This window comes from Bufo gargarizans, unplaced genomic scaffold (genome assembly GCF_014858855.1).
Source record: "Bufo gargarizans isolate SCDJY-AF-19 unplaced genomic scaffold, ASM1485885v1 original_scaffold_1345_pilon, whole genome shotgun sequence".
NCBI classification, from domain to species: domain Eukaryota; kingdom Metazoa; phylum Chordata; class Amphibia; order Anura; family Bufonidae; genus Bufo; species Bufo gargarizans.
The window spans coordinates 25,833-53,559 of NW_025334318.1; the positions used below are offsets into that span (position 1 = coordinate 25,833).

General features: G+C 45.7%; 1 protein-coding gene across 1 annotated transcript; it reads right to left on the reverse strand.

The window, feature by feature from the left end:
• Positions 1-206: 206 nt before the first annotated feature.
• LOC122923199 (aldehyde dehydrogenase family 3 member B1-like) lies at positions 207-27,727 on the reverse strand. The gene is made up of 10 exons (XM_044273938.1): positions 27,723-27,727; positions 27,439-27,640; positions 25,228-25,338; positions 25,023-25,143; positions 24,388-24,473; positions 23,661-23,742; positions 21,547-21,933; positions 19,576-19,742; positions 2,709-2,808; positions 207-400 (listed from the first exon to the last, which is right to left on the reverse strand). The coding sequence occupies exons 1-10, from the start codon at positions 27,725-27,727 to the stop codon at positions 207-209; spliced, it is 1,455 nt and encodes a 484-aa protein (XP_044129873.1).

Below are 27,727 nucleotides of genomic sequence, written 5' to 3' on the forward strand. Positions count from 1 at the left end.
AGTGCATACCAGTGAAAAAAGGTACACAGCTATAGGGTTAATATTTCCCCACGCATATGCACTGCATTTAAAATCATTTATACCATAATCACATTGCCAAGACTAAATGATCTTGGAAGTTTCACATCCACATTGAAAGCAGTAACATTCATATGCCTGCACAGGACATCGAATGCAGCTCTCCAAACAAAGATTATAAAACGTCTTTACGATATGCAACACCAGTTTGTTCTGGAGATAGATGTCGCCCACTGCATGAGACGCAGCTGCTTCTCAGCATAGGGAGGATAGCGCAGGTAAGTGACACACTCAATGGAAGTGTTGCGCAGGAGACAGGCACGGCTGTGAGAGAAGGCATCAAAGCTGAACTTCCCACCATATACTCCTACACCACTGTTTCCTAGGACAAATGATATCAGTTTAAATATCAGACAAAAGCCCCCGACAATGGTTAAATAACATTTAGTTACAAATACAGCCTTTAGTTGGCCTAGCAGTATTACACAGCCCGATTCTGCCGGCGAATGTCAGGAAGTGTTCCTTCCCAGCAATCGTCTGCTCGCTCGCTCAGTACAGGAATGCGTGATCGTTATACCATCGCTCTTCCCTATACGGAATAATTGTTTGCCAGGTTGAGATTAGACACCACAATCTGCCGCCAACAAACAAGGATTTTTTAACCTGTCAAAAGATATGGCTTGTCCGATGAATCGGCGGCAGTATTACACTGCTAGATGATCGCAAACGAGCGTTACTACGCACACTGGTTAGCGATCATCTGCCGAATAATCGGCTGGTGTAATACAGGTTTTACCAACACAACAAAAAGTACCTCAAACTTTTTTAGTGCCAGACATTTTTCTTTTTAATGCTTTAAAAGGGTACCTTCATTTTCCCACAAAGTGCAGAAGGTGCAATGGTGCTTCTTAGAGCAATCTGCACCTTTCACTTGCATCAGCTCTGCTTTTGCAGCATTGACTACGGATCCTATAAGATTTCTATGGATCCTTACTCCACATGCTGCAAAAGCCGAGCAGATACATGCGGAAGTGCAGATCACTGACAAATGCTGCTTGTGCCTTCCGTGCAAAAAAAACACAACCCTGCTAGATATTTTGTGATTCTGAGGTCACGGCACAAAATAGAGTTCAGCTGAGCCTCATTTATTTCTATTGCTACACTGCGGTCCTTGGTCGCGCAACACCTGTCTCAAGATTGCAGTGTAGCCCAAACCTTAGGTCTCATGCACATGAACTTAGTTTGACTGCATCCAATCCACATTTTTTGCGGCTTTGATGCGGATCCATTCACATTATTAGGGCCACAAAAGATGTGGACAGCACACTGTCTGTTCCAAGGCATTCACAAAAATATAGAACATGCCCTATTGTCTGCATTTCGCAGGATAGGACTGTTCTATTATGGGCCGGACATTCTATAAAATACAGAATGCACACAGCCGGTATCTGTTTTGCAGCCATTTAGGCCCAATTCACACGACCGTATGGCTTTTATTGTTTTTTGCAGTCAGTTTTTCACAGATCCGTTGTTCCGTTTTTGAGTTCTGTTGTGTTTCCGTTCCGTTTTTCCGTATGCCATGTACAGTATACAGTAATTACATAGAAAAAAATTGGGCTGGCCATAACATTTTCAATAGATAGTTCAGAAAAAACGGAATGGAAACGGAAGACATACGGATGCATTTCCGTATGTGTTACGTTTTTTTGCGGACCCATCATTTACGGCCAAATATAGGACAAGCTCTATCTTTCAACGGAACGGAAAAACAGAATGCATACGGAACACATTCCGTTTTTGTTTTTTTGCGGAACCATTGAAATGAATGCTTCCGTATACGGAACACAAAAACGGCACGTACATTCGCAAAAAAAAAAAAAAACACACACATTCGTGTGAACTAGGCCTTAGGCCTAGTTCACACGTCAGCGATTTCCAGAAGTTTTTGTAAGCAAAAAGCAGGTGCAGATCAACGGAGCATCATAGGCTCCACTTCTGGTTTTGGCTCACAATCACTGACCAAATCACTGAAGTGTGATTGAGGCCTTAAACTTGTTTTTTCTACCGCTCAGATCAGGTTATAGACTCCTGTGCCCTCATTACAATGGTACCTTTATTTGTTCTGTCCCTCGCCAAGATCTTCCAAAAAAGACTTTGAAAAAACGTATGCTAATGTTCGGCAAGTGCCCAGGCCCCTCGGCAATGTGCCCAGAAAACCACACCTATTTCTCCCCTCTGGCCCCGCCTTTCTTTCCCATTATTGCCTCCTCCTCATACTTAAGAATTAAATTAGCAAATATCAAACAGTGCTGTTCCACACTATTAGAATGTCTTTCTGAATATAGAGTGTCTAACAGCCACTCCTTGAGCTAAATGGACCCATACCTGCTCACATTTGACTTTCTGTGGGACCATAACTGTACAATTAACATATTTGCTTGGAACATGCAGCAGTTTTAGAGGGGTTTTTCCAAGACTTTTCTGGATAGGTCATCAGTTCGCAGTAGTGCCACGGCCTTCTCTGCTTTTCCTAGGCCAGTGACAAGCAGTTCATCGGTCACGTGGCCTAGGAGCAGCTCAGCCCCATAGATACCAAGCACAGCCACAATGCAATATACAGCGGTGTGCTTGGTGGTCACGGAGAAGGCCGCAGCAAGTCTTGGAAAACCCTTTTAATAGTGTATACTCACCTACACCCCCACAAGGCAGTCTTGTGTACAGACTTTGGACCATACTGTCATTTGAACAGAAGCTGCCACTAGAGGTATTGCACATAACTTCTGAAATGACCTACAGGGAGAAGGACATACATGAAATACAAAGTGCAAAGACATGCCAGTTCATAATCTTACAATTATTTTATATTATGCTAAATCGTTAATAGGAGAGGGCAAACTTTATGCTTCCAATCAGTGGGCTTAATTTACCAAAACTAACTGGAAAACTCAGTTGCTCATATCAACCAATTAGAGCTTGTATTTCATTTCTTAAAGTGTTCTGAAAAAAATTAAACGTGAGCTCCGATTGGTTGCTATGGGCAACTAAGAGTTTTCCTGTGAGACAGTTTTGATAAATGAGGCCCTTTTTGTAAAGGCTATGGTGTTCTACTGACTGATTTGTCTACTCACCCCTTGCATGGACTAAATGTCCTATTACACAGACAGTTAATAATAGTAATTTAAAGGTAGATTGTCAGGCATGAGCGTTTGTAGAAACGCTTGTTCCCGGTAATTGACCTATGTCATAGGTGCCGGCACCTCATTCACCAGGTGATAGCGTCATTGTGCTGGCACCAAAAATATATCATTTCTGTGCGGCAGGTTGTGCTGTCTAAACAGCGATCTGCTGCCCAGGACAAGCGATCACTCATCCCCACAGAGCAGAGGTGATTGCTGCATGTAAATGTGCCGCTCATCTCCCACAGGCAATTTTGGGAAGATTTAGTTCATTCTTGATAATTGCTTGCTATATGGGTCCATGCTAAAGGACTTTGAGGCCATGTTCACACCTGCATCAGAGGCTCCATTAGGAGCCCCTACCACAGATATCCTCATTTATAAAATTACGCTTTGGCAGGACCCAATAGACCCTATTAGAAGTCAGTGGAGTTTATCAGACGCCACTTGTGTCTGTCAGACAATGGATTCAGCAGTGTGTTGTGGAGGTCATAAATCTTATTCTCTACAGAAGCAATTCTGCTTATAGCGGTACAACTAGCAGGTATGGGCAGCTAATTATTCCACATGACATTCAGTAGTTGAAAAGGGAATCTATCAACAGTTTTAACCCTATAAAACTGCTGACAGGGCATAGTAGGTAATCATACCAAGGCCCCCTTCAGGCACACAATAGGAAACGTTCCTGCCTGCGAGTCTTTAAACATGGCTGTACACTGAAGGCGTCAGTTTCTTGCAGACCCATTAATTCTAATGAATCATGGGGGAAGTCAGAGCAGGATAGTGAATGGCACAATTTTGGCCTCATGCACACGACAGTTTTTTTTCACGGTCCGCAAAAACGGGGTCCGTGGGTCCGTGACAGTTTTTTCATCCGTGGGTCTTCCTTGATTTTTGGAGGATCCACGGACATGAAAAAAAAGTCGTTTGGTGTCCGCCTGGCCGTGCGGAGCCAAACGGATCCGTCCTGAATTACAATGCAAGTCAATGGGGACGGATCCGTTTGATGTTGACACAATATGGTGCCATTTCAAACGGATCCGTCCCCATTGACTTTCAATGTAAAGTCTGGAGTTCTTTTATACCATCGGATTGGAGTTTTCTCCAATCCGATGGTATATTTTAACTTGAAGCGTACCCATCACCATGGGAACGCCTCTATGTTAGAATATACTGTCGGATATGAGCTACTTCGTGAAACTCAGATCTGACAGTATATTCTAACACAGAGGCGTTCCCATGGTGATGGGGATGCTTCTAGTTAGAATACACTGCAAACTTTGTACAAGACTGCCCCCTGCTGCCTGGCAGCCCCCGATCTCTTACAGGGGGATATGATAGCACAATTAACCCCTTCAGGTGTGGCACCTAAAGGGGTTAATTGTACTATCATATTCCCCTGTAAGAGATCAGGGCTGCCAGGCAGCAGGGGGCAGACCCCCCCCCCCTCCCCAGTTTGAATATCGTTGGTGGCAGTGTGCGCCCCCCTTCCTCCCTCTAATGTTAGAAATCGTTGGTGGCACAGTGTGCGCCCACCATCGCCCCCCCCCCCTCCCTCCCTCTATTGTAATAAATCGTTGGTGGCACAGTGTGCGCCCATTGGCCCCCCCTCCCTCTATAGCAGTAACAACATTGGTGGCAGTGTGCGGCCTCCCATTCCCCCCCCCCCCCAATCATTGGTGGCAGCGGAGTTCCGATCGGAGTCCCAGTTTAATCGCTGGGGCTCCGATCGGTAACCATGGCAACCAGGACGCTACTGCAGTCCTGGTTGCCATGGTTACTTAGCAATAGTACAATAGTAGAAGACTCATAGTTACCTGCTTGCTGCTGCGATGTCTGTGTCCGGCCGGGAGCTCCACCTACTGGTAAGTGAAAGGTCTGTGCGGCGCATTGCTAAAGAACTGTCACTTACCAGTAGGAGGAGCTCCCGGCCGTTCACAGACATCGCCGCAGCAAGCAGGTAAGTATGAATCTTCTACTGTTGTACTATTGCTAAGTAACCATGGCAACCAGGGCTGCAGTAGCTTCCTGGTTGCCATGGTTACCGATCGGAGCCCCAGCGATTAAACTGGGACTCCGATCGGAACCACACTGCCACCAATGACCGGGGGGGGGGCGATGGGGGGCGCACACTGTGCCACCAACGATTTCTAACATTAGAGGGAGGAAGGAGGGGCCCGATGGGGGGCGCACACTGTGCCACCAACGATATTCAAACTGGGGAGGGGGGGGGGGGTCTGCCCCCTGCTGCCTGGCAGCCCTGATCTCTTACAGGGGAATATGATAGTACAATTAACCCCTTTAGGTGCCGCACCTGAAGGGGTTAATTGTGCTATCATATCCCCCTGTAGGAGATCGGATGCTGCCAGGCAGCAGGGGGCAGTCTTGTACAAAGTTTGCAGTGTATTCTAACTAGAAGCGTCCCCATCACCATGGGAACGCTTCTGTGTTAGAATATACTGTCGGAAATGAGTTTTCACGAAGTGAAAACTTAGATCAGAAAAAGCTTTTATGCAGACGGATCTTCGGATCCGTCTGTATGAAAGCAACCTACGGCCACGGATCACGGACACGGATGCCAATCTTGTGTGCATCAGTGTTCTTTCACGGACCCATTGACTTGAATGGGTCCGTGAACCGTTGTCCGTCAAAAAAAATAGGACAGGTCATTTTTTTGACGGACAGGATACACGGATCACGGCCTCGGCTGCAAAACTGTGCATTGAAAGTCAATGGGTCCGCGAAAAAAACCGGAACACGGCACAACGGCCACGGATGCACACAACGGTCGTGTGCATGAGGCCTTTCTCATCAACTCAACAATCTGTACGACAATCACTTATGTGGCGATACCTACTCAATTGAATCAGACAGCACCTGGATGGAAATATTCTTTTGAAAGGGGCCAAAGCTTCCTTCCCACTTTTTTTTTTTTGTTAAAGAAAACAGTATGCCTTTTGTTTTATAGTTTTTTTGTAGTTTACGGTGAAATTTTATACAGTTTTTCTCTGACATTTTAACAGAGCAAAAAAAAAAAAAAAAACATTTTTTACCCACACAACAACTTCCCAGGAAACCATATATTAATCTGCTCAGTTCCTCCTGTTCTACAACATGCTGCCTGCAGATCAGACTGCACTTTCATGTGACAGGTTCCCCTCAAAATCCAAACTATATGCAAATTCAAACAGTAGTGGATAGGTATAAGACAGCTCAACTGTTAAAGGAATGGTAGAGGTGCTAGTCTGTCATTTTGGCTCACCCAGTAAAAGGAATAGTAGAAAATAGTATAAAAAGGTAGCAGGCACACTCTTATTTGGTATAAAAATACTGGTTTAGTTTACCGGTAAATCCTTTTCCAGGAGTCCGACATGACAGCACCCATGGAGGTTGTCCTATTGGTCTCTGTAGGGACAGGAAGCGAGAGAGATTAAAAGGCCCCCTCCCCTCCCACTATTACTACACCGGATAGGATCCAACACCTTTATTAATACAATGTTATATTCACACTGCTTACAAGGCTGGAACCAGCATAACAGGGAGGGTAGTACAGGGTGCTGTCATGTCGGACTCCTGGAAAAGGATTTACCGGTAAACTAAACCAGTATTTCCAGGACGTCCCTCCATGACAGCACCCATGGAGAACTAACAACTGAATCTCCTAGGGGGGGGGGGGGGGGGGGGGGGACCTATGCCTGAAGGACTTTTCGCCCAAAGGCCAAGTCCTGTCCGGCCAATACATCTAGCCTGTAATGTTTAGCAAAAGTCAGGAAGTTAGACCAGGTTGCAGCCTTGCAAATCTGGTCAATTGTAGCGTCGGCCCTTTCGGCCCAGGAAGTTTCCATCGCTCTCGTGGAATGTGCCTTCAGATTTAAGGGGCAGGTCATTTCCTGCAGTCTGTATGCTTCTCTGATGGTGTCCTTAATCCACCGTGCCAGCGTCTGTTTTGATGCTTTCAAGCCTCTATTCTTGATCTCCTCCAGGAACTGGTTCTGTCCAGATAGAAGAGCAATCCTAGCCTAACGTCCAGCCTCTGGAATCTTTCCTCCTGTATATTTTTGGGAAAGGAACAAAATGAAGGGAGTGTTAGCTCCTGTTCTCTATGGAAAGTAGAGACCTCCTTGGGAAGAAAAGCTGGATCCGGCCTCAAGATTATGCGGTCATCCAGAATCCTTAGATAAGGTTGTTTAATTGATAAGGCCTGGATTTCCCCTATCCTGCGGGCTGTGGTTATAGCCAGAAGGAACACCGCTTTTAGAGACAGAAATTTTTGGATATCTGCCCAATCGGCTCAAAAGGAGGATCGCATAACCCTTCTAAAACTATGTTTAGACTCCAGGGGGGGACCGACTGTCTCAAGGTGGGTCTCAATCTAGAAGCTGCTCTTAGAAAGCTTTTAATCCACCTATGATCTGCAAGGGGAGTATCGAGACAACAGCTGAGAGCCGAAATCTGTACTTTGAGTGTGCTGGGTTTCAGACCTGCATCGAACCCCTCCTGAAGGAACTCTAAAATACAACCCACCGTGGGGGATCTGGAATCTGTATGGTTCTGTGACAACCAGGATGAGAACTTATTCCAAATCTTGTTGTATATTGCTCTTGTGACAGGTTTGCGGCAGCTCTGTAAAGTTGAAATTACCTTGTCCAAGAGCCCTTTATTCCTTAAGGTCTGCCTCTCAGGATCCATGCTGTAAGGTTCAGTTTGTCCAGGTTGGGGTGAAACAGAGGACCTTGCGATAGAAGATCCTGCCTTTTTGGAAGGGATATTGGATCCCTGATGGACATGGTCTTTAGAACCGAAAACCAGGCTCTCTTGGGCCAAGCTGGGGCTATCAAAATCAGCGTGGATGAGCACCCCCTCAATTTCTTCAGGATCTGCGGTATGAGGAGAAGTGGGGGAAAGGCGTAGGCTAGACTCATGTCCCAAGGTTGGGAAAGAGCATCCACCGCCAGTGGTCCTCCTCTTGGATCTAGCGAGAAGAAATAGTCCAGCTGAGTATTTCTGCTGGACGCGAATAAATCCACCTGAGGTCTCCCCCACTGCTGGCAAATCAACTGGAATACCTCCTGGTTCAATCTCCATTCCCCTGGCCTGACTGTCGGCTGAGAAAGTCTGCTGTGCGATTGAGAGATCCTTTCAGGTGTGTGGCTGAAATGGATAAGATCTTTTCCTCTGACCAGCTGAAGATGAGATCCGCTAGCTCCTGGAGATGAGGATTCTTCGTCCCACCTTGTCTCTTTATGTAGCAAACTGTTGTTACGTTGTCTGATAGTACTCGGACATGATGGCCTATGAGGAGATGTTCTGCCGCTCTCAGGGACTCCCAGACCGCTTTTAATTCCCGGTAGTTTGAGGATCGTAGGGCGTCTGTGTTGGACCAACTGCCCTGAAAGAACTGATCCTCTACGTGAGCCCCCCAACCCTGGCTGCTTGCGTCCGTGGTTAACGTTCTGAGCGGTATCGTGTTCCAGGAAACCCCTCGGGACAGGTTTTCTGCTATCAACCACCAGGAGAGGGAGTTTACTGCCCTGTCTGAAAGAGATATCCTGGCGTTTAGCGATCTGTGGTCCTTGTCCCAAGAAGTGAGGACCTCCGCCTGGAGAGTTCTTGAATGGAACTGGGCCCAAGGAACTGTTGTGATGCATGAGGTCATCAGACCCAGGACCTGCAGTTTGAAGGCCCTTATTCTTTCCCTTATACTGACCTGCTTGTCCCGGGGAAGAAGGGATTATTGGGTCACGGAGTTTAGGAGGGTTCCTAGGAACTTCTTTTGTGTTGCTGGATGTAGGTCTGATTTTTCCAGGTTTATTTTCCATCCTAGACGTGTGAGTAAAGACAGAGTCCTTCCTTTGTGAAGCTCTAACTCCTCCTCTGAGTCTACCACAAGCAGAAAATCGTCTAGGTAGGGAATTATAGTTACCTGTCTCTGTCTTAGATAGGCAACTATCTCCGCCACTACCTTTGTAAAGATGCGTGGGGCTGATGAGATTCCAAACGGGAGACATTGGAACTGGAAATGCATAATCCTGCCGTCTTTCTTGATTGCGAACCTCAAGTATTGCTGGTATTGAGGGTGAATGGGGACGTGATAATAAGCGTCCTTTAGATCCAGGGTGCATAGGATCGCCCCTGGGCCTATCAACGGAATTGCAGATTTTATTGATTCCATCTTGAAATGGTGATGTGTTATCCATCTGTTTAGGGATTTCAGGTTGATGATGGTTCTCTTAGAGCCATCCGGTTTGGTTATGAGGAAGAGTTTTGAGTAGTGACCCTTGAATTCTTCTGAAGGAGGGACTTGTATAATTGCGCCTAAACTCAGAAGTTTTTGGATGTCTGCCAGAAGTTGATCCTGTAGGGAGGTCGACTGAAAAAGATTGTGGTCTGAAAAAGATGAGGAGGGGAAAGGCGAAACTCTATCTTGAACCCTTTCCGGATGGATTCCAGGATGTATTGGTTCTTGGTTATCCTGGTCCATTCTTCCCCCAAAAATTGGAGTCTGCCCCCTACTGGTCTGGCGTCATTGTTTCTCAGGCTTGGAGTTGGGATTAAAGAGGAACCCCCGACCTTTTCCCCCTTTGGGGTAGCTCCACCTTCCCGTCTTCCCTTTACCTCTGGGAGTGCCCTGGAAGCTGCTGGTCGTCTTACGAAAGGGCAAAGGTTTCTTGCCTTTTTCCTCCGGAAAACCCTTCTTTCTGTCCGCAGTTTTCTCCAGGATCTCATCCAGTACCGGCCCAAAGAGGTGAGAACCTTTAAGGGGTAAGGCGCATAATTTATTCTTGGAGGCTATATCCCCTGACCAGGATTTTAGCCACAGAGCTCTCCTCGCCATATTGGTTAGGGAGTCTGTTTTTGCTGCAAACCTTATGGACTCTGCCGAGGCGTCTGCTACAAAGGATGCGGCCATCTTAAAGAGAGGCAGTGATGCCAGAATTTCATCCTTAGGGGTGTCCCGCTTAAGATATTCCTCCAGCTGGTTCACCCATAAACACAGGGATCTGGCCACGGAGGTAGCAGCAATATTGGCGTTTATGCTATTGGCCGAAACTTCCCATGCTCTTTTGAGCAAACCGTCGATCTTCCGATCCATTGGCTCCTTTAGCTGGGCTGAGTCTTCAAAGGGGAGAGTGGTTCTCTTTACCACCTTTGCCACTTGAATATCAACTTTCGGGACTATATCCCACAGTTTTGTATCCTCCGAGTTGAACAATAGTTGTTTTTAAATTCCCGTGGTATATACAATTTTCTATCAGCATCTGCCCACTCGTCTATGACTAGGTCCTTTAAGGTCTCGTTTACCGGGAACAACTTTTTCTTCTTAGCTTTTAAGCCGCCGAACATCTCGTCCTGTATCGAGCGAGTCTGTTCCTCCTCCTCTATATCCATTGTCTGCCTTACGGCCGACAGGAGGGGATCTAGATCTTCTTGCGAGAAGAGATATCTTCTCTGGTCGTCAGCCATATAAGATGAACCTTGATCGTCATCCCCTTTGAGGTTTCCCCTTCTGACAGATATAAGCCTTCTTCTTCAGAATCTGACTCCCTAAGTACACGGGGTCTCTTGGGGGGAGGGGAGGCGGCACAGGGTTTCTACGCTATACTAGAGCTGGCCGCTTGGATCTCCTCTTTCACAATCACTATGAGAGATAGATAGAGAGAGATAGAGAGATAGATAGATAGAGAGAGAGATAGATAGAGAGAGAGAGAGATAGATAGAGAGAGAGATAGATAGAGAGAGATAGATAGATAGATAGATAGATAGAGAGAGATAGAGATAGATAGAGAGAGAGAGAGAGACCATTAGCCCAATGCAAAAAAAAAGAGAGGGACCGGAATACAAGCCTCACTTACTTACATGACTCGGGGTAGGGATGTCTGTGCTAGTGTCCTGCATAGCTGACATCTGGACCTCCATACCACGCTTGGACAACAAACTGACACACAATTTATGTCCTACCTGGTCCACCCGTTGCCGCGCGGCTCCGCCTCCTTAAATCCAGGTGGGGGGGGGGGAACTCATTCAAACGAAGAGTCGACCCCCCCTGCGTGCATTCCGCCGGGCTCAGCGTTCCCTGGGCACCGCCATCTTTCTTCCGCCCATGTGACCCGCACTTCCGGTCACATGGGCTGCACGTCGAACGGGAGGAGCGCCGAGCGCAGGAGCCGCAGCCGATCCCAGAGCTCCCGGACCCGGAAGAAGTGGCCTCGGCTCCCTGATACCGCGGCCACCCACAGAGCTTGATGCGGGAAAGAAAACAGGTATCGGGGGGAAGCTAGGGGACCCCTACCCAGAGAGGTGCTAGCCTTAGGGCCCTCCAGAGCCTGAAGAGGAGAGGGAGACCCCCCCCCCCCCCGACCAGGCTCGGCCCCGAAATAGATTCCCAGGGTAGGGAAAGATTCTCTCTGCTCCGATCCCTGTAGGGACAGGAAGAACACTGGAGAGTGGGAGGGGAGGGGGCCTTTTAATCTCTCGCTTCCTGTCCCTACAGAGACCAATAGGACAACCTCCATGGGTGCTGTCATGGAGGGACGTCCTGGAAATCGTAGGCTTTTATTTTTATATTTAAAATTGGTTAAAATCTGGTATAGAATGTAGTGGTGGGGGTGGGGTATCCGGATACTGGGTGTGTGTACCGGATAGATTAGGGTTGTGTTAATGTGTGGTACCGCTATTAGGTGGGTACTCATTAGGTAAAAGTTCAAACGGATCCATATGGATCTGTGCGAAGTCCTAGAATTTAGGTGAAGAATTACACAGATAAGTTCCTGTGTGATCATAAGATGAAATGGTGCAACAGTGGAATGTCAATAGTCAAAGTCCTTTCTTCACCGATATGGTAAAAAATGGTCTCTCTATTAGGGGGACCAAAAATAGTGGAAAATGGTGGGATTAAAAATGGTAGTTCGATGTCCTAATCACAGAGGACTGTTTTGCTGCAATAGGTACAGAAGAATGCCCGATTGATATAAATCACATATAGTTTCTTTTGTATGTTTTCTCTGCAGCCAGAGAAAGTATATAGTGAGTGGGACCGGTGTCCAGCACTGTCTCTGGTTCAGAAATCACTTACCCACCGACCACAGCTGTTATCTGTAGGTGTCCTGGACTGGTTCCTCCGAAACGTGTTTAAGAAGTGTGGAGGATCATTGTGTACATTCAAGATTAAAACGGGAGCGCTCCGTATACCTTACAAAACCAGGATTGTCACGTGATCGGGATCTGCCGCGTTAGTTTGAATAGCTGGTTTTGTAAGGTATACGGAGTATCTCTCAATGATAACCAATGTTAAATCTTAGCCCAGTGGCAGTTTGGGCCAGCTGTCATCACTGGTCCGTAAGCAAATGACCGAGCGTTGGTAGTCTAACCCCCCCTAGCCAATTCGGCCCAGATGTGACACTGGATCGGGTGTTGATGATGGACGAGTTTCTATTTAGGATCTTGTCCTTTGTTATGGTTTGGATTGTTGCGACTGGTATTTGATACTAAAAGGGCCACTGTTATTAGCTAAATACAAAATTACTGTATCAACTTGAGTGGATACCAAGTCCTGGCCTAGTGGTACTTAGGGTAATATGTCAACACTGGTCCGTAAGCAAAAGACCCAGCGCGGATAACCCAACTGTCTGGCCAATATGGTCCAGGTATGGTATTGAAACAAGTTTTATCATTTGAGGTCTTGTCCCTTATTTGTCTTTGTATAGTTATGATTTGGTGGCATCTGAAACTGGAATGGCCACTGGTATTATAGTTATATATCATAACTATACACTAGTGTACCTGCTACCTTTTATACTATATGCAAATTCTGTTATAGATTTCACCTATTAGGCTAAGGCTACACAATGACATTTGTCGCGCGACAATTTTTATAATGATAGTCTATGGTGTCACACTGAGAAATGCGACGACTGCGACACGACCAAAATGGATTTTTTAGCGACTGTCGTGTCGCAGTATGTCGAAGTGCAACACCATAGACTATCATTATAAAAATTGTCACGCAACATGTTGCAGTGTAGATGTGCCCTATGTGTCGCGCGACACATCGTGTAGCCCTAGGCTTATAATGGGAGAAATCTGCAGCAAAAAGATGTAACCAGTTCACGCAATGTTTTTTTTGCCACCGTTTCAAAATGCCTCTAAAAAGCCTCCCATTCATTTCAGCGGGAGGTAGATCTTGATTTATTTTTCCTACATTGGAAAAAAGGAGATTTTTGTACAACTTACCAGCAAAATCTCTCTCTCACTCTTCATTGGGGGGGAGGGGGGGAGAGACACAGGAACCGTGGGTATAACCATGTCCTCTAGGAGGCGTTGACACTAGTAAAAGCTGTTAGCTCCTCCCCTGGCAGCTATACCCCCTCCAGCCTGGAGAGAGAGCTTCAGTTTGTATAGAAGCAGTAGGAGAACTAAAGAAAAAAAACACTGGAACACCAATCATGCCAAAAGACCCAACGGGGGTTCTAACCAGCAACAGCTACTACTGTGGTCGAACAACAATACTGGGTGGGTGCTGTGTCCCCCAATGAAGAGCGAGAAAGATTTTACTGGCAAGTTATACAAAAAATCTCCTTTTCTTGCCCATTTTCATTGGGGGACACAGGAACCGTGGGACGTCCAAAAGCAGTCCACAGGGAGGGAAAAACCACAGACCCATTGAAGCAAGTGTTGCTGCAGACAGCCAAGAACTGTCACTTGCAAGACCACGCTGCCAAAGGCAGCGACTGTCGATGCTCAAGTATGCACCTGGTAAATTTTGTGAACGTGTGTAAGGAGGACTAAGTAGCTGAAGCGCGATTCCTCTGAGCCCAAGATGCGCCTGCCGCTCTGGTGGAGTGAGCCATGACACCGAAGGGCAGAACCCTGCCCCAGGCGCGGTATGCTTCAGTAATCGTAGACCGAATTTAGCGTGCGATTGCCACCTTGGAAGCCGCCAATCCCTTTAGAGGACCCTCTGACATGACAGAGAGGATCCGTACGGCGGAAGGGACCGGAGGTTGGTAAATAGATCTTCAGAGCTCTGACAACATCCAAATGGTGTACCTCCTTTCCCTAGGGAGTGAAGGAGAAGGACAATTTCCTTGTTAATATGGAAGTCAGAGACCGCATTCGGAAGAAAGAAGGGACAGAACCACCCTGTCACTATGAATAACCAGGAAGGGTTCTCGGCAAAAAAAGCGCCAACTCAGACACCAGTCTGATGGAAGAGATAGCGACCAGAAAAACTACCTTCCAGGACAGGAGTCGGAGAGAAATCCCCCGTAAGGGCTCCAGGGGGAAGCCTGGAGCGCTGAGGGGACTAAATTCAGACCCCAATGCGGTAAAAGGAGGATGGTACAGAGGAACCAGATGTGCCATTCCCTGAAAAAAAAAAAAGTCCTTACAGGCCCCAAGGGGGCCAGAGGGCGCTGGAAAAGAATAGAAGCGCCGACACCTGACCCTTCTAAGAACCAAGGGCCATACCAATGCGGATGGAAGACCTGACCCTGCGAAAGAAAGTAGTCTGAGTGGCAGTGACATCTCCTAAAAGGAGAACAAGGCCAGCGTACCATGCATGACGGGGCCAATCCGGATGAATAGGATAGTCGGATGTCCTCCATCCTGATCTTCCAGAGAACTCTGGGTAGGAGGGGGAAGGGGAAAAACACGCAAAGGGAGGGGGGAGAACTCCTGTCAAGGAGACATCAGGGCACCCACGCCACATGCTTCTGGATCTCTTGCTCAGGAGAGAAAGGTGGGTGTAATGGATCTCCTGGCACCCCAACCGGGTACCTCAGTCGAGAGATGCTCCTAGTGCTTTCCGAGGACTCCAAGCATTCCACTTCACACCGTAAGCGCCGCAGACCCCATGAACCGCCGAAGCTTGGTTGAGGTCTCACCGTCTCCTACCCACCCTGGACCTACAACAAGCCTCCAGGCTCCCGTGGGTGAACCTCTCCAAAATCCAGAGAGCAGGAACAGCTCTTACAAGAGCTAATAGTAATTAGCCAGGAGAGTATAGCAATCCCCAGTGTCGATCAGTTACCCAAACAGCCTCAACATGATGAAGGGTAAAAACAGGAACTCTATTGAACACACAAGCATTGACTTACACATTTTCCAACAATGTTACCACCCACAGGGTTTTGTAAAAACAACCAATAAACACGTACAATACACTCAGACACTCCCACACCAAATTCCTCCCCTCTGCCTGTGATACAATTGCCTCACACAATGGGTTGATGTAATTATCACAGGCAGGAGCATACACAATGTCTTCTGTCCTGGAGACAACCAAGGCGTAATTCAATTATCTCTCAGGACAAACGGAAAATCACCAATACACACGTGGAGACAATAGGACAGACACCACTCAAATTTATAATGTCCCACCCTTTACAGTACCCATAGACATTTAACATATCCCAAAAAGGCACGAATTAGACCAGGGGTTCAAACGTTAGTAAAAGTCCTTTGTGAACAAAGGAAGCATGGCTGATGAGAGGGCCCATAATCCTGGGGCAAGAGGCTGGTAGCCAGGCCTCTCCACCACCCAGTGACGAGGTTGGTTTAGTCACAGTGGGAATCTGTCGTGTAGATACCATTAGCACACCCAGGAGCAATGGAAGGATTCCCTGGAGAGGGAGGGATGGGGTGGACGCAACAGCCCACCAGTCGGGACCGAGTGCCACAAAACTAATACTTCGTGCAAAGCTGATGAGAGGAGGTAGTAATATGGAGCTACCAAGACTTACGGGGTGGCTATGAACCATGAGCCAGAGGAAAAGACAGGAGAGCAATAGTCTAGGACTGAAGCCCATTCCCCATCTTAGACCGGCGCTATACAGAAGAAGCCAAGGATTAAGTGGCTGCACCAAAAAAACTCCGCCTGAGAGAAAGCCAGGCGAGAGGAGTCGCACTGTATTGCTAGCCCCATACTGCAGCAGAGGAGGGGCCACCCGCAGAGGCCACTGAATTCAGTGCTAGAAGAGCCCACCACCTGACAAATGAGCTGTGCAGAAAAAAAATATATAAAAAAAATAATTAAGAATGTAGTGGTAATGCAAATACCACTCCCACAGTAGGAGTCCGTGCTAGCCACGTCAGTGCAAGTGAGGGGGGCCTGAGACTATCCGTAGAAGCCACGTACTATACCGCCCCAGTGAAGTAGAGCCACCGTAAAAACTCTACCTGGAAGGGTGCTAAACAAGAGGAACTGCCAAGCTAGCGTCAGGGTAGGACCTACCTGAGGGGGATGTCCCACTGCAGCGACTACGAACTCGAGCATTAGCGAATAACTGCACCTGTGTGGGGAGGACACGCTGTAGAAGCTAACCAGAGTGCCAGTAGAAGCACTTCCTCAGAGAAGGAGGAGTGGTGGCTAGAGAATACAGAGAGTCAGTGAAACACTCTACTCGCTGGAATGTACTCACCATAGATGTGCAATGGTGTACGCACTACTCATTGATGCGGACAATATCATGACTGACTGGAACGGTGGAGGCCCATGGAGATGGGGGGGGGGGAGGCTTCTAGGACACAAGTGATGCTAAGCCCCTGAGAAGACAGAGGATGTTCTAAGCATGTCCAAAACCAGCGCCAAAAGAAAGAAGAAATAGCCACAGTATCCACCGGCAGCACCTATATACCACTAGAGTAAGAGTACCGGGCACCCGCGGGTACCGACTGTTGCCACGCCCCCTTGTAAAATAAGCAAAAGCACGCAGCCGTGGCGTAGTTGAATTTCAGCATTCTGAGGAATTTAGGTATTCCCTGCTAGTGGACCACTTGTGGAAGGGGGAAATGATGTAGCTGGAAGCATGGTGAAGTGCAACACTCCGCCTATGGAGAGGGAGAGTGCGACAGTCGGGACCATGCAATTAGCCTACCTATGGAAGGTGGAATGCATACGACAGGCCAGTGATAGAGAAATACTCCCATATAAGGGGGGGCAAATGCCCACGGTGAGAACTAGTGCATATGACGAGTCCTGTACCCCGAGGGAGTGCAATTATTGCACCTAAAGTAACCAGTGATAATGTCATCCCGCCACCTATGGAAGGGGATAATGCGTACGGCAGGTACTGAACCCAGTGGAGATGCAATTCCGCCACCTACGGCACAGAAAACAGTGTTATTGTACTTAGTCCACCTATGGCAGGGGACAATGTATAAGGCAAGTACTGTATTGCAATTACTCCACTCATGGAAGGGGGCAATGCATACCACAAGTACTGCTGGCCACCATGGACGTAAACTTGGGAGATCACTTAGGATTAACGTCTGTGTGTCTGAGTGTGACCCAGGGAGGAAGGGTGGAGGTGCGAGATTTCAAAGAGAAAAGATGTCCTGCTGTGGTCCGCTTGCGCGTAGGTCTATCCGTCAGAATCACGCCCCAGTCGCGGACTGCGCAGTTGAGGACTTCTCAACCAAACTACCCAGGGGGCGGAATGGGAACTTCTAGAGGTCCCTCCACTGGATTGCGCAGGCGGTACATTATCAACCGAACGACCCCGGAGGGTGGATTGGAATGGTCAAAGGTCCTGTAAATCAGGGATCCCTGCACAGGCAGAGAATTATCAACCACACGACCCAGAAGGGTGGATTGGGAAGGTCAGAGGTCCTTTATTGAATTGCGCAGGTGGAGAATTATCAACCAAATGAGCCAGGAGAATAGATTGGGAATGTCAGAGGTCCTCCTTGATTGGCTGCCAATCCTCCACCTGCGCAAACGGCCCATGAGGGGCATATTGGGAATCCTTCAGGGGTCCCTGTATTGCGCAGGTGCATGCAGAATTATCAATTAAGCGACAGTGTAGGGCGGATTGGGACTATGAAAGGTCCTCCTGTGACCGGGACAGGGCACGGGCCCAGATTGGTACCGCACAGTTTAGCTCCTCCCCTTCATGATGTGTGCTGAGAAGACGGGGTGCGTATAAATTTTTTTTATAACTTATAGGGTTAATTTTGAGTATCAGCAACTGCCTCTAATCCGGCGCCAGGCTAAAAGAAGTGGCTGGCCAGGAAGGGTTAAGTGCCAGAAAACCAGGGACGGTGCTCAGCTGGCTACTGGGAGAGGGGAACTGCTAGGCGGGAAGAATTTGCGCCAGCTGGCCGGCCTGGTAGCGGAGCGCGAATCGCCCCCACCGGCCGGAGGTGCCCGCCACTGATGGGGAAAAAAAAAACACACTGCCACAGCAGAAAGCAAGGCAATCCAGCCCTCTGCTTATGTAAGGTCACTTACCCAGCCCGCAGCCGGAGTCCCCTACGTTAGAAAAAGCACCGCGGCGCACGCGATACCGTTGATGCCGCCACCAACCCTTTTGAAGCGGCACGCTTGGCGCCCGCTCATGAAAGGGACGGAATATGGTGGACACTGCCGCCCGAGAATAGCGGGAGTCACCTGCGCTCCAGTCTTTCGCTGGAGGTGCCCGTGGGAGAAGTTACATTAACCCCCTATGAGCTGGAAAGCCGTCGGCCTAGAGAGGAAGTGAGGGGGGGGCCCCCATGGCGCCTGCCGGATTAACCCCTCTCCCCTTAGGGGGTCTTGTTTCTTAGCTAAATAAAGTCCCCTGGCCGTTTTAACTCTTGACATGTCCTTAGGGACCACACGACCCAGATCTTCAAAGAGGGAGGGAGAAGAGGGCTTCATACTTGCCTAGTCCCGTGTACTCATCTTCATCCTCCCTAAGTTGGCCTATAAGGTCACCTTCTCCAGCAGGGTCACCTCAGCAGCTGGCACCGGAGTGGCAGGAGGGTCTTTTCTATGTCGGACCTAGGTGACCCCTTGGCTGGCGGGATGCAGGGGAGCTGGGCTTCCCTGGTCCACCTAGTCTTCTGGTAGGGGGGAAAAGGCAGTGTGGCGAGCCAACGCTGGCGTGCTCCCCCCGGGAGAACAGGGAAGCGAGGCGAATATCGTTTCCCACCTAAAATAAAATAAAAAAAATAAACTAAAATAAAAAAAAATCTTCAGGAGCTAACCAGAGCAGGGAGGTCTTGCCTCCTATTGACACTAGAAAAAAAACTGAAGCTCTCTCTCCAGGCTGGAGGGGTATAGCTGCCAGGGGAGGAGCGAACAGCTTTTTTTTTTCCCAATAAAATTTTTTATTGAAAAGAGATTTTGTACATAAGTCTAAATAAACAAAGTACAGGAAATAATAAAGAAATAAAAAAATAGACAAAAGGGGTTCCATAGGAGCCAACAGCTTTTACTAGTGTCAACGCCTCCTAGAGAACATGGCTATACCGATGGTTCCTGTGTCCCCCAATGAATATGGGCAAGAAAAATCAGCACCAATTCTCCCACCGCACCAAAAAAAAAAAAAACTTTTTTTCTCAAATGTGTATTCAAAGTCATGTGAATATACCCTTAGACTGCATCTTTATACAGAATTACCTGTGTGTTATTAGAGTAGACATATACAGCTAAAGGTCTATCCTTCTTGTTGATGAACTGAATGGCCTTTTCCAAAGATTCGATGGTCAAGATGGGGAGGACTGGTCCAAGAATTTCTTGTTTCATAATTGGATCTGATTCATTCACATCAATCAGAACTGTTGGGGCTGAACAACAGAGGATACAAATATATAAAAAGGTATGTTCACTACAATCTTCATACGGATTTCAGGGCCTATTCCATGCCAAAATCTGTCCTCCCATTGAATTCAATAGGAAATCTGTAGCAGATTTTTTTGTTTTCAGCATGGATTAAAATCTGTGTCAATAGGTAGTGGGACATTTATTGCAATGGAAACCACAATTTACTTGGAACCGAACCAGAGTTCGGGAAGTGTTTTTTTTTTATACAGTAGAAAGCAATTTATGAAGTTATTACCCGAAGTCTCGCAAGACACTCACTCCGTACAGCATTGAAACAAAGTTTTATGCAAATTGACTTACCAACAACCTCAAAAAAATAAATCATGGAAACATTTTCTTCTTCAAGGACACAGGAAAAAACTGCATTTTTATATTTTATTTTTTAAAACACAGGAATCCATTGTGATCATAAGTTTGTGATTGCCACTGAGACCCGCATTGGACTGCAAGGCTCTAGAAGGTTGAGCAGTATGGATTAGGTCTTCAAAAAGTGCCATTGGATTGCTCCATCTTTAGAAGTTAAAGGGGTTATCCTGGAAATAATGACGACTTCATCATCACATCAGCGGGGGTCCAAGTCCCGGCATACCTGTCGATCAGCTATTACAGGGAGATGCTGTGCTCCCGGCAGCTTTCCAAGGACAGAGCAGCGCATCGTATAGTGGCAGTCCTTGGTATTGCAGCTAAGCCCCATTGACTTGAATGGGGCTGAGCTGCAACAAAGCCATGTGACCAATGTACAATGATGTCACTGGCCTAGGAAGAGACTGCAGTGCTCAAGGCCTCGTCTAACAGCTGATCAGCTGGGGTCCCGGGTGTCACACACACACACAAACACCTGACCTAGCCTGAGGATAAGTCATAAATATCTTTTCCTTTATGACTGTTTTAAAGGGATTTTCATGAATGAGATCTGATCTGCAGACTGCAGTCACTACACAACGGAGAGAGTCATCAGCTTATGACTAAAGCCTCATGCAGACGTCCGTGGAACACAGTCCGCGAGATACCGGACTGACATTGCAGGAGCGCACGGCGTCATTGGTTGCTATGACGTTGTGCGCCTTGTGCCGCCGCCATACAGTAATACACTTGTATGCTCTATATAAGTGTATTACTGTACAGCAGCGGCGGCACGAAGCGCACGGCATCATAGCAACCAATGACGCCATGTGCTCCTGCAATGCCAGTCCAATATCTCATGGACAGTGTTCCACAGACGTCTGCATGAGGCTTTAGTCCACTGTATAGTTTCAGGCACCAGCAGCTAATCATTGGAGGTGACCCCTTTAAAGGGAACCTGTCATGTGGATATTATATACAATCATTAACTACTAAAAAGTGCCTTAGATGTATTCACTTACTGGTGTGACAGATGGTTACCTCATAATATACACACAAAGATGCTGCATGCTAATGAGCTGATTCGAGTCCGGCGTGATGTCATTGAGTCCAGTGTATATTTAATTCAGAGCTATAGCCACTCCCCTGCCCACCTGCTGCTGATTCATATGGAAAATAACTATCAATCAGCAGCAGGTAGGCAGGGAGATTCAGGAGCTCATAAATATTCAGGACTCATCATTATGAGCTGGAGCTTTTCAATACAAGATGTTGGCAGATTGACTGGGTCAATTAAAGAAAGTGACCCAGCATTTTGCTAAGACAGTCACCTATTTATGTTGCCCTTAGTTAGGACACTATAAAACTGGTGACAGGTTCCCTTTAAGTCTTTATTCAATATACATATCACGGCCCCGTACTTACCAATATATCGCTCACTGTCATCAGTCTGTCCTCCAATAATCACCTGACCACAGGACAGAAAATCCTTAACTCTTCTGTATTGGTCCAAACTTGCCATGCGCCCATAGTGCTGAGAATCTTGAGGATTTTTGCCATAAAATTCATGGATGCACATTTCCAGCTCATGGATTAGGGCATCTCGAATATCCAAATGACAAAGAATATATTCCGGAGCCAGTGAATTTTGGCCTGCATTAATAAACCTTGCCCAGGCAATCCTATGAGCAGCCACCGCAAGATCACATGACTTGTCCACATAGCAAGGGTTTTTTCCTCCGAGGACCAAAGATACAGGGGTTATATGTTTGGCTGCCGCTTGCATCACCTGCCTACCTGTCATATTATCACCTGCAACATAGAAATTGAAGGCCTGTTAGCTTTTTTACTTTTTTTTAGAACTAGAACTGAAATTAACTCATTACACTGTCTACATAAGGCCTCTTTCACACGAACGATACGGACTGTGGGGGGAGATTTATCAAACTGGTGTAAAGTAGAACTGGTTTAGTTGACCATAGCAACCAATCAGATTCCACCTTTCATTTTTCACAACTCCATTGGAAAATGAACGGTGGAATCTGATTGGCTGCTATGGGCAACTAAGCAAGTTCTACTTTACTCCAGTTTGATAAATCTCCCTATGTCCGGATTTGTTCAGGAAAAAAACTTTATGGTTTTGTCTGCAATTGTGTTAAGTGGTTCTTCAGTTTTTTTTTCTTAACGCAGATGCGATCAGTTTTGATGCATTTTTCAGAAGTGTGGAAAAAAAAAAAGGAAGAACAATCCAGATGCAATGCCTTTTTCACGGAAGCCATATGTCACTTCTATGGGACCAGGGCTGAGTGAAAAATGCAGAATATAGAACATGCTGCGATTTTCACCTAATGCAGAACCGACGCTCATGTACACAGACCCATAGAAATAAATGGGTTAGGATTCACTTCAAATTCAATTCATGCGCTCAAAATGAATTAAACGCATTACACCCATATGGAAAACTCACTAGTGTGAAAGGGGCCTTAGAGTTGTGTTTTTAGTAACCATCTCCTATACGCATTTATGTACATTTATCATTTATAGATTTTCATATATTAGATATACTTAAAAGGGAACCTGTCAGGAGAATTATGCTGCGCAAATTATGAGCACTGTGGTTTACTCAAACTCTGCGACATATAATGGACAGAAGAGACTTCTGGGTAGCAACCTGACTGGCTTTGATTGACAGGTCTCTCCCTATTTGTGTATAGTGAAAGGCCAGTCAATTTAGCGGGCAGGATGGGGCACCACCAATGAGGCAAGGTGAGGCGATCGCCTCAAGCAGCACCAGGTAGAGGCAAGAGGGGAGCAGCAGAAGGTACATGGGCAATGAGCACTTTCATTATGGGAAAGGTGTTAAGAAATTGGCATCGGGGTGGGGGTGAGAAGAAGGGCAAGGATGTCAGGGAACCACCCAGATGACTCTTTAATAGCAATGAGTGGATATTGAAATTTGATTCAGCCGATTTGAGTCAGAGTAAATTTTAAAGTGCCCCAACCGCCCTGCCAAGTTATGGATGACATTTTAAGGTCTCCTAAGACTCCATTTAAGCTCTTTAACACCATCGTTAATAATGTCAAAGTAGCAACATACCTTTCTATGGGTAACAAATGGCTTATTTAAAATCACAGTGCACGGTCAGATTTTTTTATTTTCCGTTAAGTAGTCCAAAAATCTTTTTTTTTTTTAAACAAATATCTGCTAGTCTATATTTCACATGTCACCTGGGGTTAGTGATCCTCCATCTTTCCTGTCTTCTGATCTGAAAAATGGATGCCCCTTTATGAGAAATCTCCAAAAATTCAGATTAGGTTTCAATCCTAATTTTTTAAAAGTTATGGGTCAAATTAATTTCAAACCGTATGAGTTCAATTATCTCTACTCTTCTCTCTATTCTTATCTTAAGTCATGTTTTATCTAAAACATCAGAATTACGGAATAAAGCAGCCTTTTGCAACCAGGGAGCAGTCGTTCAGACAGCATTAATCCCCTGAGAGGTTCCCTGTAATCATATTTAGCGTGCAAAGAAAATTACCTATATAGAAGACATGATCAAATTTATGCTCCAGAATTTCCAGTAGTCCAGTGTGTTCTCCAGAAATAAGCTGGTAACAGTCCTGAAATCAGTTAAATATTTATCTCAAAATAAGTAGAATTGACTACAGCATATAGAAAAATATATCCCAATATCATGTACTGATCAGAGGCCTAGTTAAAATGTCATGCGCCCTGTTGCAAGAGTTCAGCTTGGGGCCCACCTTCCCTCAGTAATTTGTGGCCAGGGGCAGGGAAGCACATAGCCTTTGTGCTACATGAGGCAAAAATTGAATTGGCACCCCTTCCCCAAACACTCCCCCCCCCCCCCCATCCTCAGGATAGGTCATCAATATCTGAACTGTTTAAAGAGGTCAGAGCGCTCACCTAGGCCAGTTATGTCATTTTCACATGGCCTACTGTATGTGCAGCACAGTCCCATTCAATTGAAAGGACCTGGGATGCAGTACCATGCATAGGCGCTATACAATATACAGTTCTGTGCCTAGCTGATCGGCAGGGGGTGCTGAGCGTCAAGACCCCCACTGATCTGATATTGTTGGCCTTAGTAATGTACTCCCAGCAAACCCCTGTAACCATTTTGTTCACATTTTTAGTGTTTTAGGAAGTTTATTTTATCACTGCTATTACTTTTCTTAAGCTATGGAGGAGATATATTGGCATATAGGGGAAAGGGCATAATCATTAAAAACTATAGACACACTTACATTATCCAGATAGAGAGGAACTAGTGTTTGCAGCAGATGCGCAGTGTGAGAACAGGTCTCCGACAGCTTCAGTACCACACAGTTACCTAGCCAAGAGAACAGGTGGAATCTAATAAGACTAAATATTGTAATTATAATACCATTATACATGAGAAAAGTCATGACCACGAAGAAGTATATGAGGGGGTTTCCATATTTGAAGTGTTAAAGGGATATTCAGGTACAGTAATTCGCAGTTATCCTCTATTCACAGGATATGTGATAAAGTAATTGATCAGTCGGGTTGCACGTGGATCATGAGAATGGGGGCCTCATACTCTATAGGGCTCCCCAAAATAAAGAGGCAGGTCAAGCAATTAATATGACCTAACATATTAAAAATATAGATTAGATTGGAAGATAAAGCCTCACAATGACTGTTCCTACTAAGCAATGGTTAGTGTGAAACACCAGTTTATCTTGTTTTTTCAACAATCACTAAATGGATGGTCAGTAGAAATCTAGAGCTACTCCAGGTTGCACCTACTACATATCTAGCATTTATTATGGGCATATCTTCCTTATCAAGTTTTGCACATCCAAGATTAAATCTAGGAACCAAAACTTTGTCCTCAAAGATCTGGTCCAAAACATACCTGCAGCCACTGCTCCAACCATTGGTATGAGACAAAGCTGTACTGGTAAACTCCAGCCACTAATAATCAGAACTACACCTACTGGTTCTTTTTGAACAAAGCAGCTGTCCAAAAATGAAGTCTTAAGAATGAAGGAAAATGGAGACAATTAATATACAGTGCAACATAAAGGCAGAGAGACACTAGGCATCAGTGAAAAGCATACCATACTCTTCTGCACAGGTTCAGGTGCCATCCATTGTTCTAGGTTATTCATCGCATCAATGGCTTCATTTTTCACAGTAGTGATCTCCGATAAGGTGGTTTCAAACCTGGGCTGAAAGGGATAGTGTAAACCCATTAAACATGATGTACTTTGTGGGAGACTTGAAGTACATGCGTTACAACCTTGTTATTTAGACACACAATCATGTCCAGAATAGTGATGAGCTGGAGGTGCCATAATCGATTTCGACAAAATTCGTCATTATTCTAGTTATCGCGATTAATATGCGATTTAAATAATCGCGTATTGTGATTAACTTAAGGCAACTTTCCTATTTGTTTGATATCTAGAATTAGCCAAGATGACGAATATGACGAATGTATTAGTCATATTCCTCAAAACGAAGATAACAAAGTATTCTCCATCTTCGTTTTAGCTCCATATTCGTCAACTTTGATAATTCTAACAATCAAATAGGAAAGTTGACTATAGAGACAGCTGTGTTTAATTTGCCATGTGATTATTTTAAAAAAGAAGCAAAGTAATATAAAGAGATTATAATAAAGTATTATTATTGTATTTATTTAAAAAAAAGCAAAGTAATATCGCATAGCGAATTAAAAACTTAGCTGTCTCTAGTCAACTTTCCTATTTGATTGCTAGAATTAGCGAAGTTGACGAATATGGAGCTAAAACGAAGATGGAGAATACTTAGTCATCTTCATTTTGAGGAATATGACGAATACATTCGTCAAAGCGTCATCTTCGCTAATTCTACCAAGCCAACCATAGTAAACCAGCTCTAAGTTGAAATCGCAATTCGATTAATATAACTTAGAGCTGTGTTTCTAATGGGTCTGCTTGCTAGAATTAACGAAGTTAACGAATATGGACTATAGCAGTGCCAAGTTAAAAATCACAATTCGATTAATTCAAGTTATATTAATCGAATTGCAATTTCAACTTAATTCTCACATCCGACAGTACATTCTAGTATGGAGGCGTTCCCATGGTGATGGGGACGCTCCATGAGCACTGAAGTCAGCAAAAGCAGCAACGGGCACTGACTGGAGTCTGACTGGAGAAGCCAGCCAGGAAGCCTCAGGACAGGTAAGAACTACTTTTGGGAAGTGGGAAAGAAAAAAAATATATAAAAAACCAAAAATAAAATATTCGAAATAGCGAATTTATAGTGCTATATTCGAAATATTCGCGAATTAGCGAAGTGACGATATTCGATAAAAAAAATTCGCTATGAATATTCGCGCTCAACACTAGTCCAGAAGTCCTCAAGCAATCTTGGAAAATATCTGCATTAATGAACCTTACTTTATTATAGCATCCAATTCGTACATCATAAATACGTAACCTTTATTTTCAAGACGCATACATGACTCCCATCCACTTGCTGTGAGAGACACAACAATGTACCTGTAAATCATTACAGGGTGCCTATTGAAAAAATGTGGCGTTTCAGAGGCAATGGTTAGTTTTTGATCACCAGGTGTTGACAAACCATATGTGCAACCTGTACAGATGCACATGGACCCAGTAGATAGGGGAAGTCACCCTGAGTGACAATCAGCCTCCTACTGTCTTTTAAATTGCATGTAAGGGACTGAAGTAGTAAGAAACATATGGGAGGTGTTCCATTACAGTCATGGAGTTCATATATTGTTCTTGCACAGGGACCAACCTCAGTTTAGGTCTGCCCCCTTTAACTGCACTTGGCGTAACCAATAGGAGAACTCAATTATGGATCCACCTACTAGTTTAATAGGCCCTAGAAAGCTATAAAACGCAGATTATCTATAAAATTAAAAAAAAAACAAAAAAAAAAACCTCTCAAGGTGTTCATAGCATAAAACTACAACTTAAGCCACATGCACACGACCGTTGTGCCTTTTGCAGTCCACAAATCGCGGATTGCTTCCGTGTGCGTTCCTCAATTTGAGGAACGGCACAGACAGCCATTAATATTACTGCCTATTCTTGTTCGCAAAACGCGGACAAGAATAGGACAGGTTATATATTTTTTTTACAGACCACGGAACGGAGCAACAGATGCGGACAGCACACTGAGTGCTGTCCGCATCTTTTGCGGCCCCATTGAAGTGAATGGGTCCGCATCCACGCCGCCAAAACTGCGGCTCAGATGCGGACCAAAACAAAGGCCGTGTGCATGAGGCCTTAACAACATTAGTTACTGACCTTGTGCATATCCTTCTCCAGAGCGCCAACAAATTCAGTGTCATGTCTTTCCAACATGTTCACCATAGCTTGTAGCTGTTCCAGCCTAAACGAGTAAGACTTGGTTTTTCCGGATGAAAACGCCTCTTGGGACTTTTTAAGAACTTCTTCACACAGAGATGAAGTGGAGGATTTTCTTGTAGGACTTTCACTAGCCACTGTCCTACATCATAGAGTTATAGGTCAATTGAGGAACATAACTTACATATACATTAATAGAAGTACTGCAAGCCCATAATTTTTACTTCAT